Source organism: Trachypithecus francoisi, unplaced genomic scaffold (assembly GCF_009764315.1).
Source record: "Trachypithecus francoisi isolate TF-2019V2 unplaced genomic scaffold, Tfra_2.0 Lachesis_group3, whole genome shotgun sequence".
NCBI classification, from domain to species: domain Eukaryota; kingdom Metazoa; phylum Chordata; class Mammalia; order Primates; family Cercopithecidae; genus Trachypithecus; species Trachypithecus francoisi.
In genome coordinates, this window is record NW_022681468.1 from 116640786 (window position 1) to 116661869 (window position 21084).

Below are 21084 nucleotides of genomic sequence, written 5' to 3' on the forward strand. Positions count from 1 at the left end.
CAGTATGTCAAAGGAATCTCTGTACTCTCACATTCACTGCAGCATTATTCACAATAACCAACACATGGAATCCACCTAAGTGTCCATCAATGGATGAAGAGAGAAAGAAAACGTCATACATGTACACACACACAGGAGTACTCAGCCTCAAAAAAGGAATTCTGTTATTTGTGACAACATGGATGAATCCGGAGAACATTACACTAAGTGAAATAAGCCAGGCACAGAAAAGAAATACTACATGATCTTGCTTATACGTAGAAACTAAAAAAGTTGAACTCATAGACATACAGAGTATAATGATGGTTACCAGAGGCTTAGGGGGATAAAGGGGTAGGAAGGGAGGGAATGGGGAGTTGGTGACCAAACAGTTTCAGATAGACTGGATGAATAAGTTTTGAGATTTATTGCATAGCAGGGTGAATACAGTCAATAATAACATATATTTCAAAATAAGTATCATTTCAAATGTCTCACCATAAAAATGCTAAGGCAAGGCAATACAATAATTATTGTGATTTAATCATTCCATTGTTTACATATTTCAACACATTCCACTGTACTCCATAGATATGTATAATTATGATTTGTCCATTAAAAATATTAACAATTTAAAAAGCTGATTTACTGATGAAACAGTACTGTGATCTAGGCTAAAATCAGGAATAGACATCTATTGCTACTTTTGTTATTTAATACTCTTGAAAAATGTCCTATTAATTGTACTTTCTAATTCCAGTATCCACAAGCCACACGTGACTACTTAAAATTCAATTTAAGAAACTAAAAAATTCAGTTCCTCATTGCTCAATAATCACATGTGGTTAGTGACTACCAAATTAGACACTGGTGATAAAGAACATTTACATCATCACAAAAATGTTCTATTGGATGGCACTGTTCTACAGTATGCAGCAAGATGTAAAACAAGCAAAAAGCAGAGATATTTTTAAGTAGAAAACCACACAGACAACTAGATACCATGTAACTCCTGATACAATAGAAAGTATAATCAATTAAGTATTCTGGGTTCCCCCCAACCACAGAATCTGAATTTGATCAAGTTTCTTGAATTAATCACCCATTGCAGAAAATACAGGGATAGAAGAACCTATTAAATGACACCATGCAGTTGCAACCAGCAAAATCCATAATGTAGGAAACTCTACAGGACAACATGATCTAGTTTCTTCAACAAAGAAAAAAAAGCAAGGAGGGGGGAAGAGAAGGAACAACAGGTAGAGGAGACTCAAGAGATATCAATTAAATCCAAACTGTGGACCTATGTGGATCCCAATTTGAACCACTATAAAAGAAAATTTAAGAAAGGCCGGGTGCAGTGGCTCAAGGTTGTCATCCCAGCACTTTGGGAGGCTGAGGCGGGTGGACTGCCTAAACTCAGGAGTTTGAGCCAGCCTGGGCAACAACACGGTGAAACCTTGTATCTACTAAAATACAAAAAATTAGCTGGGCGTGGTGGCATGTCCCTATAAACCCAGCTACTTGGGAGGTTGAGGCAAGAAAATTGCTAGAACCCGGGAGGTGGAGGTTGCAATGAGCCAAGATCGCACCACTGCACTCCAGCCTTGGTGACAGAATGAGACTTCGCCTCTAAGAAAAAAAAAAAAAAAGCAAAATTTAAGATAATTGGGGATATCTGAACAACAGACAGTTGATACCAACAGAGTATTGCTTTAAAACATAAACAGCTGACCACTGAACAATACAGGATTAAACTGTGAGTCCACTTATATGTGGATTTTTTTCAATAAATATATTGAAAATTTTTTTTGGAGGTTTGCAACAATTTGAAAACACTTGCGGACAAACCAAAATTAAGAAAAAGGGTTGTCATGAATGCATAAAACATATGTAGTCTATCTTATTTACTAACATAAAATATACATAAATCTATTAATAAAAAGTTGAGATCTATCAAAACTTATGCACACAAACTCTTACAGACTGTATATGGTACCATTCACAGTTGAGAGAAATGTAAACAAACGTAAAGATGCACATGGTACTCTGGAAAGGACTGTCAATGCTATCAAAGAGAACCCCAACAGAACATCATGGAAGTCTGGAAGGAGTGCACCACTGAAGATGTCATTGTTGTTATAGAAAAAACCATGGTATCATCAAGCCTGAAACAATAAACTCCTGGTAGAGAAAACTGTGTCCAGATGTTGCCCATGACTTCACAGGCTCTACAACAAAGCCCATCAAGGAAATCATGACAGAGACTGTGGATATGGCAAAAAAAAAAAAAAAAAAAAAAGGTGGGAGGTGAGGGGTTAGCTAACAGACACCACACCAGAGGAATTAAAAGACCACTTCATGGAGATGAGCTGCTTCCAAACCAGTGCCAGATAATGAGGAAGAAGACGCTAAAGAAGCAGTGTCAGGAAATAAATTGACATTAGACCATTCGGCAGAAGGGTTCTGATTACTTAAGACTGCTTTGGATTTCTTTTATGAATGGACCCTTCTATTATACCAGCATTGAAACTAAAGCAAATGGAAGGAGGATTGTTACCATACAGAAACATTTTTAGAGAAACGAAAATGCAAAACAGATAAGGTTTTTCTCTAAAGTTACACCAAGTGTGCCTGCATCTCCTGAATCCCGTTCAACTTCCTCTACCTCTGCCACTTGAGATAGCAAAACCAAGCCCTCCTGTATTTTCCTCCTCAGCCTACTCAACATGAAGACCTTTATGATGATCCACTTTATTTTTTTTTTTGAGATGGAGTCTTGCTCTGTAGCCAGGCTAGAGTGCAACGGCGCGACCTCGGTTCACTGCAACCTCCGCCTCCTGGGTTCAAGCAATTCTCCTGCCTCAGCTTCCCGAGTAGCTGGTATTACAGGCACCTGCTACCATGCCCAGCTAAGTTTTGTATTTTTAGTAGAGATAGGGTTTCACAATGTTGGCCAGGCTGGTCTCAAACTGCCGACCTGAGGCGATCTGCCCGACTCAGCCTCCCAAAGTGTTCCGATTACAGGCATGAGCCACCGGGCCCAGCTGATCCACTTCTACTTAATAAAAAGTAAACATTTTCTCTTCTTCACAATATTTTAAAATAAGTTTTTCCTAGCATACTTCATTGTTAAGAACACAGTATAGGCCAGGCACAGTGGCTCACGCCTGTAAACCCAGCACTTTGGGAGGCCAAGGAGGGTGGATCACCTGAGGTCAGGAGTTCGAGACCAGCCTGACCAACACGGTGAAACCCCGTCTCTACTAAAAATACAAAAAAATTAGCCAGGCGTGGTGCTGCATGCCTGTAATCCCAGCTACTCAGGAGGCTGAGGCAGGAGAAGCGTTTGAACCCGGGAGGTAGAGGTTGCAGTGAGCCGAGATCTGCCACTGCACTCCAGCCTGAGTAACAAGAGTGAAGCTCCAGCTCCAAAAAAAAAAAAAAAAAAAGCACACAGTATAAAAAACATGTAACATACAAAACAGTGTTAATTGACTGTTACCGGTAAGGCTTCTGGTCAACAGTAGGCTATTAAAACAGGTAAGTTTTGGGAAAATCAAAAGTGGTATGTAGATTTTCCATTGTGGGGGTAGGACGGATTAGTGTCCCTAACCCCTGCATTGTTCAAGAGTCAACTATAATGGTATTACAGTTATGTAAAAAGAGTCTGTCTTCAGAGATACATAAAATATATTGTTATCAAAGTAACAATGTATCTAGTTTAGATTTGGTATTATTACATTGTAAAAATTATTCATATAAGGCCTCTACCATTATACCATAAATCTCTAGAGGGAATAGACTTTTAAAAAGGTAAAGTATTTCCAATACCTGATTTGCAGAAAACGATTAATAAATGCTTACTAAATGCAACCACTATCAAAGGGGTTCTTAACACACACACGTTCTTTTCCTTTATCCTTACCTCCTCTTTCTCTCCCATGTTTTAAAGCCTACATAACAGATACTACTTGGCCCTGTGGTTGGTCCCTTGCTTAGATATACTAATTCGGAGCCACATAATTAGCTAACCACATGATCCAGCATTATACAACAACAAAACACTTCAAAAAACCAACGCAAGTTGTGGGGGAGGGGGCACACCTCAAGTTGCCTCTAGTTCCTGCTAATGGGGAGGTTGAAGCAGGAGGATCACTTGGGCCCAGGAGTTTAAGGCTACAGTGAGCTATGATTATGCCAACACACTCCAGGCTGAGTTACAGAGCAAGACCCTCACCTCAAGGAAAAAACAAAACAAAACCACAGCCATGTTATTTCAAGAGAGTCAGGTAGGTATCAAACCAATGCTTATGAACAGGAAAATTATGCCAATCTGAAAATATGTGGAAAATCTGCTTGGCATTTTATCTTCCCCTAAAGTACTAATATTTTCAAGCCTGTCAAATTTCCCAAATGAAATGAAAACCCTCTCTTACCATACTGACATGTATGATGCTATGGGACTTGATTTAATCTAAGAATTCTGAAACTGCTTCTCACTAAAATTCAACATGAAAAAAGAAAACCCATACACCACTGCTAATAAGATTTTTTTTTTTTTTTTTTTTTGGAGACAGGGTCTTGCTCTGTTGCTCAGGCTAGAGTGCAGTCGCACAACCATGGCACACTGAAGTCTTAACTTCCCAGGCTCAAGTGATCCTCCCACCTCAGCCAGCATGTACTAACTACCACACCTGGCTAATTTTTAATAAATTTTTTGTAGAGACAGGGTCTCAGTTGTTGCCCAGTCTGATCTCAAACTCCCGCGCTCAATCCTCTCGCCTCAGCATCCCAAAGTGCTAGGACTGCAGGCGTGAGCCACTGAGCCTGATCAACACAAATTCTCCAATCAAATGCCAGAATCTGGAATGAGAAATGCAATCAGTGACCTGGAAACAGTTTGGGGAGCAGGGAAAAGCCTACAAATACAAACTTGACTGCTTAAAATAGGGGTATGTGAACTCTGGCCTGCATGACAAATCCAGCTGCCACCTGTCTTTGTAAATAAAACTGTTTTGCTTTCTTTGTTGTTTTTTGTTCTGATATAGGGTCTCTGTCATCCAGGCTGAAGAGTGGTGGCCTGATCATGACTCACTGCAGCCTGGAACTCCTGAGCTCAAGCAATCCTCCCACCTCAGCTCCTAAATAGCTGAGGCACACACCAGCATGCATGGCTAATTTAAACCCCCCCCCTTTTTTTTTTTTGTAGAGATGAGGGGGTCTCAATATGTTGCTCAGGCTGGTCTTGAACTCCTGGCCTCAAGTGATCCTTGGCCTTGGCCTTGGCCTCCCAAAGCACTAAGATTACAGGTTTGAGCCATCATGCCCAGCCAGTAAATAAAATTTACTCGGAACAGTTATACCTATTCATTTAAGTCTATGGCTGCTTTAGCATTATAAGGGCAGAGGCAGAGTTGAGCAGTCACAACAGAGATTATGTAGTATGCAAAGCTAAAAATATATACCATCTGATTCTTCACAGAAAAAGTTCGCTGACCCTAGTCTAGAGGACAAGGAGATTCAAATATCCACCACTGTCAGCACTGCGGTGCAATATAATGAATCAACAGTTTTCTATAACACAGGTACATCTTTTGCAGGGCAGTCAAGGTACCATGGAGGATCTTTTGAATATGTGCCAACCTTCTAGTAATTGTTCAGACTACAACTCCCAGTAAATGCTAGGCCAGAGCCTGGGAGTAGGGAAAGATGAGGAGGCCAGACAGGCATGCAATGGTGTGATCCTTTCAAGGAGGCGTGGCTCCCAATCAGTTAGTCAACCAACCAACCAACCAATGGAGTGATAGGAAATCTTTTCTTGTACTACCACAGTTACAGAAGATTCTAGTTTAGTCCAACAGATGTGAATAGAAAAATAATCCATTTTAGTATCTAGAATCTAAACATTAGACTCTGGGCTCAAAAGCTATGCACATAACCCACCCTCCCTATAGATCTCAGAAAGGGATTCTACCGGCATCCAAATAAAGACCAGGTGAGGTCAAGGATAACCTACATATATTTTATTTCTTGATAAACAGCATATCTGTCTAGATAACTTTATCAGGTTAATGGAGGGAAAAAAGGTGTTAAGAACATATATCCATAATACATTCTGGGCAAATCAAGTAATGCATCATAAAAATTAATGTTGGAAATATAGAAATATATAGAAAGTGGGATATGACTTAAGGGACATCATTTAAGAAAGAAAAGAAAATTGGTGGGAGAGTAAGTTATCTCATGATATTTAACAGCACAGTAATAATACATTTTTAAAACCCCAACAACAGTATCTACCAAATTAACATTTACTTCAGTTTCACTGATTTTGTGGCTCTCTTGGTTTGGCTGTAGAGTTGTGCAAGAGCATAAGAGTTTATGCCCGGTTTCTGTTTATACATATTTAAATCATATCATAATAAATATAATATAAACCAATATTGGAATTTGTAGGGATTTTTTCCCCTGTAAATGGACCCAAACATTGTGAAGGTCTGTGAAACATCATTTATAATTTTTTTTTTTTTTTTTTTTTTTTTTTGAGGCGGGGTCTCGCTCTGTCGCCCGGACTGGAGTGCAGTGGCCAGATCTCAGCTCACTGCAAGCTCCGCCTCCCGGGTTTACGCCATACTCCTGCCTCAGCCTCCCGAGTAGCTGGGACTACAGGCGCCCGCCACCTCGCCCGGCTAGTTTTTTTTTTTTTTCATATTTTTAGTAGAGATGGGGTTTCACCGCGTTAGCCAGGATGGTCTCGATCTCCTGACCTCGTGATCCGCCCATCTCGGCCTCCCAAAGTGCTGGGATTACAGGCTTGAGCCACCGCGCCCGGCCTATAATTTTTTTTTTTTGAGGCGGAGTCTCGCTCTGTCGCCCAGGCTGGAGTGCAGTGGCCGGATCTCAGCTCACTGCAAGCTCCGCCTCCGGGTTTACGCCATTCTCCTGCCTCAGCCTCCCGAGTAGCTGGGACTACAGGCGCCCGCCACCTCGCCCAGCTAGTTTTTGTATTTTTAGTAGAGACGGGGTTTCACTGTATTAGCCAGGAGGGTCTCGATCTCCTGACCTCGTGATCCGCCCGTCTCGGCCTCCCAAAGTGCTGGGATTACAGGCTTGAGCCACCGCGCCCGGCCTTTTTTTTTTTTTTTTTTTTTTTGCATCATTTATAATTACAAAATATAATTTCCCAGTCATTTTATTATTTATTTATTTATTTATTTAGCGACAGAGTCTTACTCTGGAGTACAGTGGCAAAATCTTGGCTCACTGCAACCTCCACCTCCTGGGTTCAAGTGATTCTCTAGCCTCAGCCTCCTGAGTAGCTGGGATTACAAGTGCAAGCCACCATGCCCAGTTAATTTTTGTATTTTTAGTAGAGACAGGGTTTCACCATGTTGGCCAGGCTGGTCTGGAACTCCTGACCTCAGGTGATCCGCCTGCCTCGGCCTCCCAAAGTGTGGGGATTACAGGTGTGAGCCACCAAGCCCGGCTGAATTTCCTGGTCTTTTTAAAAAGGGAGAGACAAAACTTTCACTTCTAACAATATGACAGACTAGGTTACATATATATTCACTTCTATATATGATATTTTTATTAGAAATACATTTTGAAGATATGTTAACAAGTAAAACAATAAAAAAACAAACCATGTTTTAGATTGTATCCTGGTTAGGAAAACCATTTGAAAAGAGTATTTCTGGGACAACTGGGGAATTTCAATATGGAATGGGCGAATGTAGGAACTATTAAATTCCAGGGTTCTACAATTATGATAAAATCACCAGACTGAAAGGAATGAAAAGTGCTTTAGAATCTAATCCACACCTAGTGTTTGGATTCCTTCTATAATAGTGGGTCATTTCCCTATCTAGCAATAGGGAATTTCTCAGCTCCTGAGACACTCCATTCCAAATCAGCTCACCGATAATCATCAGAGCTTCTTGATGAACAAAAAGGTTTAAAAAAACCTTAAGGAAGATATTGCCTATAAATAGCACCAGGGTCATTTAACAAATGCTGTTCACTACTGTTCTTCTTGGGGTAGGAGGGATCTTTGAGCAAGACTCTACCAAAAGCTAAAATGTACTATGTGACTACATTAATGAAAAGAAAATAAACTTACTCTAAGTAAGAATATTCTTGATAAATATTTTGGATAAGATTCCCTTTCTAAATGTAAATAGATACCCAATATTTACTGGAATATCTGGAATATCCAAGATTTACTGGAATGTCTTTCAGAATTGAAAACTTCTACTCAATTATTCCCTCGGCCGGGCGCGGTGGCTCAAGTCTGCAATCTCAGCACTTTGGGAGGCCGAGGCCAGTGGATCACGAGGTCAGGAGTTCAAGACTAGCCTGACTACTAAAATTAGCAGGGTGTGGTGGCACGTGCCTGTAATCCCAGCTACTCAGGAGGCTGAGGCAGGAGAATCACTTGAACCCAGGAGGCGGAGGTTGCAGTGAGCTGAGATCGCGCCACTACACTCTAGCCTGGGCAACAGAGCGAGACACCGTCTCAAAAAAAAAAAAAATTATTCTCTAATGAATATGAATATACAATGTGCATTCTTAGTCAACTATTACCCTGTAATATATATACTTACCTCCTGTGCATCTCTTGCTGCCTTTGCATCATCCTCATTATAGCGGTTACAGTTGTACCTTCAAGTAAATAAAGAGGATTTCATAAAGAAAAAAAAAAAATCAATGAAAAGAAAAAAAAAAATCCCAGAATTTTAACCTGGATTTACAGATTATCTAACACCAACGTTGTCTTTTATAACAGAGAAACTGAGATGTTAAAACACCCAGGGTTCTACTGCTACGACAGAATTAGCAGGCTGAAAGAAACTGTTCTAACCCTATCTAGTGTTTGAAGCCTCTATAATAAATTCGTTCTTTATCCAGTGATAGGAAATTCCCCACCTCCTGAGGCAGTCCATTTCAAATCAACTCACCTATCATTATTCGAAAACACTATCCTTCTAGAACCTTTGACTCTTGTCTGAATTCCTAACGCAACTTTTTGAGAAAGAGATAAACTTTTCTCTTAGGCCATCTGTTACTTAAGCCAAATATTTCTAATTTTCCAGGATTATTCACCTTAGCTGCTCTTTTATAAACCACAGAGAACCAACAGTTGACAACCTACCAGGTAATAGATGCTGTGCTATGTGCTTTGCTATTATAGTTTTTCAGAGTCATTTAAAACTGCATGATATACAGAATGGTGGGAAGTGGGAAACATACCCAGAGAGGTCAGCTCAGAGCGTAGATGAGTAAGACTTGCACTTCCCCTGGAGTGGTTACTATACCCCAGTTATGGGAGCAGCTATTTCTTGAGTGCTTACTATACACCATGCACTTGGCTAAGGACTTTAAATGTACTAACAGATTTAATCCCTTAAACATTTTATGAAATATGCATTATTTTCTTCATTGAGAAGATGAAGAATACAATTTAGAGAGGATGGGAAACATACTTAAGAATATGACAGAGTTAAGACAGAGTTTCAGAGCTTAAACTTTTGCCTGTCACCCAATGGAGGCTTATGCCCTTAACCAGTGAGAAAACTGCTCATATGCTGTGTAAGATTCTTTTTTTTGAGACAGAGTTTCGCTCTTGTTGCCCAGGCTGGAGTGCAATGGGGCGATCTTGGCTCACCGCAACCTCCACCTCCTGAGTTCAAGCGATTCTCCTGCCTCAGCCTCCTAAGCAGCTGGGATTACAGGCATGTGCCACTACGCCTGGCTAATTTTGTATTTTTAATAGAGACGGGGTTTCTCCATGTTGGTCAGGCTGGTCTCGAACTCCCGATCTCAGGTGATCCACCCACCTTGGCCTCCCAAAGTGCTGGGATTACAGGTGTGAGCCACCGCGCCTGGCCCAAGATTCTTATATTAGTTCAAGTAAGCCATCAATAAAATGAGGAAAGCAGTATGTTTGTGTGTGTGTGTGTGTGTGTGTGTGTATGTCTGCATATACTTACAACATTAATCACATACTATGTATTTATTTAGCTTGCAAGTTAGATGGTGATATCTATGAGGTAAAAATGTTATTCATAATACATGGCACATACCTATGTAAATACATTCTTCCCTTAATTTCCCCAACCTACCAGGCAGATCCATGTGGTTCCCACGGGCCAAGACACACCCAGCAAAACTCTGCTTTACAATTCTGGTTACGACAGACCATGTGATTACAACCACCATCCTTCTCAATTGTGACATGGCATTTGGGACATTCCTATGAAAAGAAACTATAAAGTTGGTGTCAATGCTACACTAGGTTGCATTACTAACATTAAAGAAAAGCCAGTTCTAGATTTGGTTTTTAAACATCTTATTGATTGTGGTTAATACACATAAAGCACTTAGAACAGTGTTGAACACTTAAGCACTATTTAAAGTGAGCTGTTACCATTATTACCACTGGCTTTTAAGACGTACAATTTAAGGACTTGTTTTTTTAAACTTAGAGTCTCACTACGTTGCCCAGGTTGTAGTGCAGTGGCTATTCAGAGGCCCAATCATAGCTCACTAAAGCCTTGAACTTCTGGAGTCAAGTGATCTTCCCACCTCAGCCTTCCTAGGATTTCTTTTTAAGCAGAGTTGAGAGACAAAAACATTTTAAGTATTTAGTAATAATAGTATTATGGGAGATAAAAGCATTCTATTCATATAAATATACTATACTCTCTAGTGTCATCTAGAAATAACGGAGTAATTCCCATATCCCATGCACTGTTGTCAGTGTGTTATATGTATCAACTAATAATTTCTTACAGTGGTGCTATTCCTATTTCCATTTGTCAGATTAATAAACTAAGGGAGAAAGAAATTATAAAGAAGCTAGTCCAAGGTCACATAAGTAAAGTCAGGATCCAAATCCAAGCAATCTGACTTCAATGTCAGGTAACTAGGAAATCAGACCTTGATTGGTAAATTCATTTTGTGACTACTGGATTTTCCAAGTTTCTCCTGCCAAATACCCAGATTTTAAATTCTTTTCATTGTACTCCTTAACAAGTATGCTACAGAGATCATGTTAGATTAATTTTTTCCAAGTCCAAATCATTTTCTCTTTTTGAGACAGGGCCTCACTGTTGCCCAGGCTGGAGTGCAGCAGTGCAATCACGGCTCACTGCAGGTTTGACCTCAAGGGCTCAAGTCATCCTCCCACCTCAGTCTCCCAAGTAATGGGACTATAGGCACATGCCACCATGCTCGGCTAATTTTTGAATTTTTTGATGAGGTGGCTCAAGCAATCTGCCCACCTCGGCCTCCCAAAGTGTTGGGATTACAGGTGTGAGCCACTGACCTGGCCTCATATCATATTCTTGGTTGCTAGTAAGCCAAAATTACCTCTCTGTAGGCCTATGGTTTTTTTGTTCTTGCATTTGTGATTGAGGTTTGTAACTCCCACAAGGAGGGAACATCACCCACTATATTAGTATTTGCACAATTTGGCCTTCTTTGCGGAATTGACTATGCTGCCCATCAACGATAGCAATTTAAAATAGGCCAATATAGCATTCTTTAAAATTATATATTTCAAATCAAATTTTTGAAATCACCCACATAAGAAATTTTACATTTTTCCAAACAAGCAAATTTCAGGCATAAAATGTTTCATTCTAAATTTCTTGCTTATAATTAACCAAATAGTATTACACTTCCAAAATGTTAGGATATCACTGACAATATGCAAATCTGTTTAGGGAGCTAATAATCTTAAAAGCTTCTAAAACCTCAAGAGAAAAACTCTTCGGTTTTCTCTAAAAAATACTGAGCAGCTAAATTTGCTTTTTTTTTTTTTTTTTTTGAGACGGAGTCTCGCTCTGTCGCCCAGGCTGGAGTACAGTGGCCGGATCTCAGCTCACTGCAAGCTCCGCCTCCTGGGTTCAGGCCATTCTCCTGCCTCAGCCTCCCAAGTAGCTGGGACTACAGGCACCCGCCACCTCGCCCGGCTAGTTTTTCGTATTTTTAGTAGAGACGGGGTTTCACTGTGTTCGCCAGGATGGTCTCGATCTCCTGACCTTGTGATCCGCCCGTCTCGGCCTCCCAAAGTGCTGGGATTACAGGCTTGAGCCACCGCGCCCGGCCTAAATTTGCTTTACAAATTGCCATTCTTCCTTGGTAATCTATAATCTAAACTAAGCCAAACATATTCAAGCCCGTACTCCCTATTTTAAACATCTTCGGGGCTTATGAGTAGGAATTTCTCTAAATGTAGGAAAAAGGTGACCATTTAAACAATTTAGTGAAAATGTAATTGCCTTATTCTAAATATAAGTTTTTCAGAGCATATTAAAGAATTCTGGAACTTTAAGGAACATTTCTTGTGGGAAAATCTTCCATTTTCAAAAAAAGAATGCTTGGTTAAGAATTTTTTTTAATAACAAAAGAAGTAACCACTTTCTGATATTACAGTATATTTACAGTAAGGTTTTCTTTGATTGATGTGAGTTATGCTTATCGTGATGGTTTTGGAGGGAACAAAAAAATATTTCTACCATATATTCCTTAAAGAATTAGGCATTTGTTTTATGTGGCAAGATTCACTGTTTCACTACTTTCCAGGAGATAGAAATGTATATTCATGTTTTATCTGTAAGTATGTAAGATGTATACTTAAACACACACAGATAACCTGTGTTGGCCTTCACTGTTTACACACTTCTTACTCTGACTGTCCTGTGATGAGTGAGTGAACAGTTCAAAGATAACTTTATATACTATGGGTCAAACAACTCGGCATTCTTTAAAGCATCATCTTTACATGTACAAAATAATAGTAAAAATGAATAGCCCATGAACCACCCTACCATATTACCCAAGTCACTCACTATGTGGACAGGATAGGACTGAATTACATAAAGGATGGATAATACAACTTTGTATTGAAAGACTAGCTGGGTACATGGCTGGCATTCAAATGCTTGCTCATTATATTAGTGATTGAGGAGAAGGGTACTCAAGACTTAAACACTTGTAAGACATTTGTCTGGGGTTAATAAAGTGGCTTGTGGTCATAAAGAGACTGAATTTTGAAACTAGAATCAAGAGCAATATACTTCAAAAAAAAAAATTGGAACAAAAATGTAAATCAGCCTAATAGAATCAAGCTAGGCGGAGTAAACTCCAATACATTCGTATACTAAATGACAGCCAAGCACAAATCCCACACTTGAAAAATTATCAGTTTTTTCCTCTATAGAACACTAATTTTTTTCCAGTAGAAGAAACCTAAGGCAGAGAACTGTGGATACTGTAGTACAGTACTCAATACTCTAAAATAAACTCAAAGACAAAAAAGAAATAACAGGCAAGCATTCTGGAAAAGAAAAAAAAAAGACTCAATGAAGAAAAAGATGAAACAAAGCCTGTAAGTAGGTCACCTTATTGCTTTTGCTAATGCCAAAACACCAACCCTTATCTTTGCATTACCAAGAATTACTGAAGGAAAACACTAACCTTTGTGTTGGCTGCAATCCAATTGGAGGTTTCACTGTCATCGTCGCACTTTTTAATCCATTTCTTTAACCACTGTTTGAAAACAACAATTGTTAGAATACAACAAAAGACTTTAAAAAATAGCAAATCACTTTAGCACTTAACTATAGTCAAGCTTAAATGTAAAAGCCAATGAGTAAGATTATCACTAGGCTCACATCTTCTTAAGCCAGGGAAATCCCATAGCTATAACGTCTAGTATATATAAAATCAACCAAAGCAGGATTTTCTTTGGCAGAAGCTGAGTAGGGAACCTAGAGCTTGAAAAGAAGCCCAACTACAAGGTGTGTATTCCCCTAATTACAAAGCCTGACAAAGAGGTGCCTTAGCCATGGTTATCCTAGTAATAATCAGGAGCTGACTTGACTTATACTAAGGAATCACCTCTGAATACATGCAATAATCATCCAAAATTAAAAGCGTTAAAAAAAAACAACCTACCAACAGATAGATAAAATCATCAGCTATGATTTTCAGTCACTAAGTCTTAGAAGTGTGTCATTACATTATTTAAAAATGGAAATGTCAGACAAACTCACCTTACATTTAACAGGATCATGCCAATTTTCTCCACAGTTAAAGCTGTTAAGTGATACAAAGAGTTAACAGAATTAAGGCCTACCTATAGTAAGTAAGTAAATAAGCCAATCATTTCATGCCTTATAGTTCCACACTCACTAGTTTCTAGTGACTGGCAAATACAAGGAGAGAATCCATGTCTGCTTTACAGTTAATTACCTAGAATTTAGTATTAGAACTAAAACATAGTGGGTACTCAATATGTGTGAAATGAAGAATGACTATAAGCATGAAGACACGCTTTGATGACAATTTCATAATAATTGTTGCTAAGATGCCTCAGACTATATTGAGAAGTTTCAACCCATGCTTCATCAGTGTATTTTTAATCTTTTATTTAACACCCTAAATGAAGAATAAAAGGCTGACTTTGTAGGTTACTTATAGAATTTAGTACTAATACACAGTAAACAATACACGGGAAGCAAATAGATCACATCTTTGCATTATTTAAACAAAAGAACCTCAGCCCTGTAGAGGGAAATGGTACTGAGCAAGGTATAAAAAAAAAAAGACTACTTACTAAACATGTATTAATCGGTAATTCACTTTTGTTTTCTAAGCTCATGACATATACATTTGTAAAAGAAGGATAATTAACAAACACAAATGCTTAAGAAAAAAATAATAAAACGACAGATTAGCTAATTAAGTAATTTACGAATGGCAAAAAATCCTTTGCTAAAGAGAGAAACAAACTACTATTGATTTAAATCAGGTTAAGATACATGGTTATTTCTGAAAAGAAAGATGGGGAACGGGAAGAAACATGGAACCAAGGAGCTTCAAATATATGTGTCACGTTTTATCTCTTAATGAAGAAAAACAAAATACTAATTTCGATTTAGCTGGATTGTAGCTACATAGGGTATTCACTGTTGTATTCTCTATACTTTGTTTGACATGTGTCATGCTAAAAATACATTGGAAAGTAGGTATTATCCACCTTTTCTCTAAAATAACAATGCATATTTAATCTTTATCATAACAGTATGTACTTTACACATATTCAATCTCTGTGAGCTTACCTGCTCTTTTTGGAAATATTTATTATTAATGATGTGTTAAGTGTAATTCTATAGATGTTTGGAGGAAAAAAAGAAAGGTATGGCATACCAATAAAATATCTACTCCCCATCCCCCCAAAAATATCTGGTTGGCCATGGTGCTTCTTGCCAGTAATCCCAGCACTCAAGGAGGGCCAAGGCAGGTGGATCACTTGAGGCCAGGAGTTCAAGACCAGCCTGGGCAACATGGTGAAATGCTGTCTCTAAAATAAATAAATAAATAAATAAATAAGCAAGCAAGCCAGGCGTGGTGGCACACGCCTGTAATCCCAGCTACTCGGGGGGCACAAGAATCGCTAGAACCTGGGAAGCAAAGGTTACAGTGCGAGATCGTGCCACGTATTCCAGCCTGGGTGATGGAGTGAGACCCTCTCTCAAAACAAAACAAAACAAAAAATCTATTTGCTGGGTCTAGAGCCCCTTGGCTTGACGGGCTTCTTACTCCTCAAGACCCTCAAAGGAACAGAAAATCATCTGAAACTTCTAGCAGGATATAAATGTTAGTGTCCCACTAAAATGTGTATGTTAAAACTTAATAACCAATGTGACAGCATTAGGATGTGGAGCCTTTAGGAGGTGAATGGAATTGGCATCCTTTAAAAAAAAAAAAAAGGGCCCAGAGAGCTGCCTTGTCCTTTCCACCATATGAGGACCCAGCAAGCAGGCACCATCTATGAACCAGAAAAGTGGGCCCTCACCAGACAACAAATCTTTTGGCACCTTGATCTTGGACTTATCACCCTTAAGAACTGTAAGAAATAAATTTATGTTGTTTAGAAGCCACTCAGTTTATGGTCTTTTGTTATAACAGCCTGAACATTAAAGACAGAAAATGGTACCAAGAAGTGAGGGTGCTGTTGTAACAAAACCAAAAATGTGAAAGCCGATTTGAAACTAGGTAATAAGTAGAGGCTGGAAGAGCTTGGAAATGCAAGCTAGAAAAAGCCTAGATCACTGTGAATGAACTGAACTGTTAAGGGTAATTCTGGTGAGGATTCAGAAAGACAGAAGTGTGGGGAATGCCTCAATCACAGAGAAAACCTAAATAAATGGCCATGAACAGAATGTTGTTAGAAATAATGGACATTAAAGGCCATTATGATGAGGTCTCAGATGAAAATGAGGAACATGCTGTTAGAAACTAGAAGAAAGGCCATTCTTGCTATAAAGTGGCAAAGAAGTTGGCTGAATTGTTTTGGGGAAGGTAGAGATATGAAACTGAGTATCTGGTTGAGGAAATTACCAAGCAAAGTGTTGAAGATGCAGCTTAGCTTCTCTTCAATGTTTATAGAAAATGCAAGAAGAGATGAACGACCTAGAGATAAACTGTTAATCAAAACGAAATAAGAAGTCAAAAATTTGAAAAATTTTCAGCCTATCCACTTTGGAAAAAACGAGAACACCTGTAAAGGAGCCTGAACTGATTAAGACATCCCCTAATATGTGGCACTGGAAACTTCCTGGCACTTCAAATCTAGAATTCAGAGGCTGAAGAGTATACTATAGAACTCCAAAAGCCCAAGTTACTAAGAAAGCTGGGCAAGAAGGGCTAAAGGAAAACTCTCAGTTAAAAAGGAGACCATCAGCCGAATTTACCTGCACATTTCCTTTGCATAAGTAAGGTTAAAATTTGGCAGAGTAAAGGAAAACGTATAGTCCCAAATCTACAACTTTGCTTCCCTTAAGTTACAGTGGAGCATACAGGAAGATATGATTAGAGTTGTATATTTTCTCCATAAAAAAAAAAATTCAAAAAAGTTAGATCAAGGAAAGAGGAAAAATTTTTTAAGACGTGACCTTTTCATACAATTCTCAAAGAGATATATACTATTTTAAACCAGTATCAAACATCTCCCTGCCTAAGGGAAACATTTGTTTTCTTCTATTTTACTACCAAGAATAAACAGGAGAAATAAAAACGCTCTGTGCACTATTTCAATTTAGGAAATTACTTGCTTACCAAAATTGGCGCCCACATTTGCAGCGAACAGGTTTAGCATCAGGATATTGGACTTTAACAACATGGTGGCAATCTGGGGCAGGACACCACTTTAACAGTCGATTGCACTGAAATACAAGTTAGAAAATAAAAAATGACAGCTGGTTGGGCACAGTGGCTCACACCTATAATCCCAGAACTTAGGGAGGCCAAGGCGGGAGGACTGTTTGAGGTCAAGCACTCAAGACCAGCCTGGGTAACATAGCAAGACGTTGTCTGTACCTTAAAAAAAAAAAAAAAAGATTTTAGCCAGTCATGGTAGTATGTGCCTATAGTCCCGACTACACAGGAGGCCGAGGCAAGAGGATCACTTGAGCCCAGAAGGTAGAGGCTGCAGACAGCTGTGATCATCTGCTGCACTCCAGCCTGGGTGTCAGAATGAGGCCCTGCCTCAAAAAAAGGCAGCAAATTAAACTAGGTCATGATGCAAGATTTAATAGTACATCAAGCAATTATTTATATTGCTTCTCAGGTACAAGGGGCAAATGGGGGATGATGACACAAGCTTATGAAAACTTGCTGTGGTCTTCTATAGCAACACTTTCAGATGTACTGTTTTTTTTGTTGTTTTTTGTTTTTTTTTTTTTAAGATGACTGATCCTTGAAGACTTAGTTTTATAAAATACATGAATTATCTCTTGTTCTATGTTCTTTTAATCCCACTGAAACTTTAATTAAATATTATGCATGTGATCATTAAAAAGCACTAATTTATTTATAGTTCTATTTCAGGACAATTTTCAAAAGACACAAGAAAATCAGATAGACTCTTTATCAAGGAAGGTGCTTAGATGCTACAGAACAGTTCAAGATAGGCTAAAGGATATACATACAAATTCTCCCATAAAAAGCTCTTGTAAGAAAAAAAAAAAAAAACCCAGTTCCTAAACCACAGGCAGAGAGTGCATTTAGTTCCTCAGAAGGAAATATAACTTTTATAGTATTTTTATTATGAAACAAAACACTCTGCACCAGAATTCAAAGTCCATTGACCATTTCAAATAATACATTATTTCTAAAATAGGCTGTTTCCAGGTTTAATCTCTAACAGAAATAATTACTTTTTAGAATTAGAAGACCAAGTTACACTGATGTTGTCATACAGGATCTGGTAAACTCCTCTGTAAAGAGCCAAGAGGGTAAAGAATTTTGGTTTTGCAGGCCAGAACAGCCTCTGTAGCAACTACTCAACTCTGCCACTGTAGCACAAAAGGAGTCATAGAACAAATGGGCAAAGGCATGGTCCAATAAAGTATAGCATTCTTTATTAACAAGATTTACTGGTAATGAAACCTAAAACGAGCAGAGAAATAGCAGGGTTAGAATCTCAAACATGGTTACAAACATGACACGATTAGTAATCTACTACAATTCTCTGCTATGGTAAAGAAAAATAAAGAAAGAATACACTAAAAATGATTTTATTATCCAAGGTCAAGATATACGGAGAGATCTACTTACTGGTTTCTCATACTCTTTTATTTTATTTTACTTTTTATTAAGAGGGAGTCTCGCTCTGACATCCGGGCTGGAGTGCAGTGGCGCGATCTCGGCTCACTGCAACCTCCGCCTAAGAGGTTCAGGTGATTCTCCTGCCTCAGCCTCCCAAGTAGCTGGAATTACAGGCTTGTGCCACTGCGCCCAGCTAATTTTTGTATTTTTAGAGGAGACGGGGTTTCACCATGTTGGCCAGGCTGGTCTTGAACTCCTGATCTCAGATGATCCACCCACCTTGGCCTCCCTTAGTGCTGGGATTACAGGCGTGAGCCACCGCACCCGGCCTGTCATACTCTTTTGAGAATAAAGGTATTTTGGCATGCTTCAAAATATGGTAAAGATGTTTTCTTACTGTCAATAAATTATAATTTTTTAAAATAGTATTTCTATTAATAAACAGAATTCCTTCCTACAAGAAGGAAAACAAATCACTTACCTCTACAAAGCTATTTGTTATTAAATGCTGATACTTTAATTTAACTTTTGAATCTGTGATCAGGCGCCTGAAACCAAGAATAAAAATAGATTAGAAAGTTTCCAGTCAAGAGTATTTTCCACATTTACAAAATGTAGTTTCAAAAGCTGTTTATGCTAATAGCTACAACATGTTTATGCCCTAAGCTGTAAATACTGAAATGCACACAGGCTATCAACAAATGTAATTGTACTGATCAAAACAATAATTTCAAAGTCTGTCTAGTTTTATTTTCATAGATTTTTTCCATGGTTCTTATTTTTTAAATATTCTACTTTTACCCAGTTTTTATTACAGCCTAATGACTTACCAACTAGAGCCAAGTTTAGGCGCATTTCAGGGTCTTTTGACTCTGATATCATGCCTTAAAAGACAGCAATTCTCAGCACCTTCCTTCAGACACCCCACCCAAATCAGTATGTGAAATGAGACAGATATTGTTGACAGAAATGTTAAGAAATGGATCCAGGTTTTGTGACACCTAAAGCTCATATAATTTTAAGAGCCTTCTTCTTCTGAGAACTCTTGGAAATTAACCAGAAAAGCTCATTGACTGCATCCTGGCCTCTTCTGAACACTCTATAATTCACAAGAATTTCCAGAACTCACAGGAGCCCACGTAGTGAGGAACCCTGAAGCTTAAGTTCATTTAATTCTATGGTAAATACTCCTGAGTGTATTACAAGAAAAAGAATTCCCACTGAGAAAGACAGGAAAACATGCATGTAGCTCAACCCCACTAAAATATTTTAAATGAATCAGACAATCTGGCCTCATCTGACTCTTCTGAGCTTCACAGGCCTCTCTCCTTCCACAAGATCCCACCCTGTCCTGTGCCACTTTCAGTGCACTTCCATCACATTCGTATTCTTGTATTTCCTTCAAAACAGTTTAAGTACCACCCTTCATCAGAGGTTTTGCATAAGGCTGCCTCCCTTGGAAAGACAATACTATAATGGGATGAATACTAAGATGGGAGAGCCTAGGTTTGAATGCCGGCCTCACAACTCACTAGCTATGAATTGAAGGTAAATTCTTTGAACTTTCCATTCCTCAGGTTACTAATCTGTAAAATAGATATCAAAAATATGGTCGTGAGACTAGAATAGTGCCTGGCAGATAGTAAGCACTCAATAAATATTAGACGCTATTACTATATTCACTCAGTTACAATAAAGTATTACTCAAGGAAGCCTTTTCTGAGTTTCCACATTCGTTTGGATATAGATCCCCTCTCAATTCTCATGGTACCTTAAACATCTCCTTTATAGAAATTATCATAATTTTAATTAGACAGTTATCTGTATAATCATTTAATATTTGTCTTTCTCCTCCCAACCCCAAGAAAGGATACCCAGGTGTCCGGTACAGTGCCTGGCCTGTAGAAAGTGTTCAATTAATATTTTTTAAATGAGTAAATCTCCGTATTTCACAGAAGTGGAAACTGTGGTCTAAAAATAATTCGTGTGGTTCCTCAAAAAGTTAAACATAGCGGGCCAGGCGCGGTGGCTCATGCCTGTAATCCCAGCACTTTGGGAGGCTGAGACGGGCGGATCACAAGGTCAGGAGATCAAGACCACCCTGACTAACACGGTGACACCCTATCTCTACTAAAAATCCAAAAAAAAAAAAAATTAGCTGGGCATGCTGGCGGCGCCTGTAGTCCCAGCTACTGGGGAGGCTGAGGCAGGAGAATGGCGTGAACCCGGGAGGCAGAGCTTGCAGTGAGCCAAGATCACACTGCTGCACTCCAGCCTGGTGACAGAGCGAGACTCCACCTCAAAAAAAAAAAAAAAGTTAAACATAGCATTACCACATGACCCAGCAATTCTCCTTTGAGGTATATATATACTTGAGGTTAAAAACAGGTGTCTACGGCGGGGCGCGGTGGCTCACGCCTGTAATCCCAACACTTTCGGAGGCCAAGACAGGCGGATCACGAGGTCAGGAGATCAAGACCATCC

At 39.0% G+C, this 21084-nt stretch overlaps 1 protein-coding gene across 1 annotated transcript in view; it reads right to left on the reverse strand.

The window, feature by feature from the left end:
- Positions 1 to 21084, reverse strand: part of ARIH1 (ariadne RBR E3 ubiquitin protein ligase 1) — a 117014-nt gene that overhangs the window by 6158 nt on the left and 89772 nt on the right. The window contains exons 6-11 of the mRNA XM_033189470.1: positions 19082 to 19148; positions 17110 to 17216; positions 14043 to 14085; positions 13465 to 13536; positions 10104 to 10234; positions 8586 to 8643 (exon numbers count right to left, since the gene is read on the reverse strand). Coding sequence (XP_033045361.1) covers positions 8586 to 8643; positions 10104 to 10234; positions 13465 to 13536; positions 14043 to 14085; positions 17110 to 17216; positions 19082 to 19148 — 478 coding nt within the window. The remainder of the gene's footprint in view (positions 1 to 8585; positions 8644 to 10103; positions 10235 to 13464; positions 13537 to 14042; positions 14086 to 17109; positions 17217 to 19081; positions 19149 to 21084) is intronic.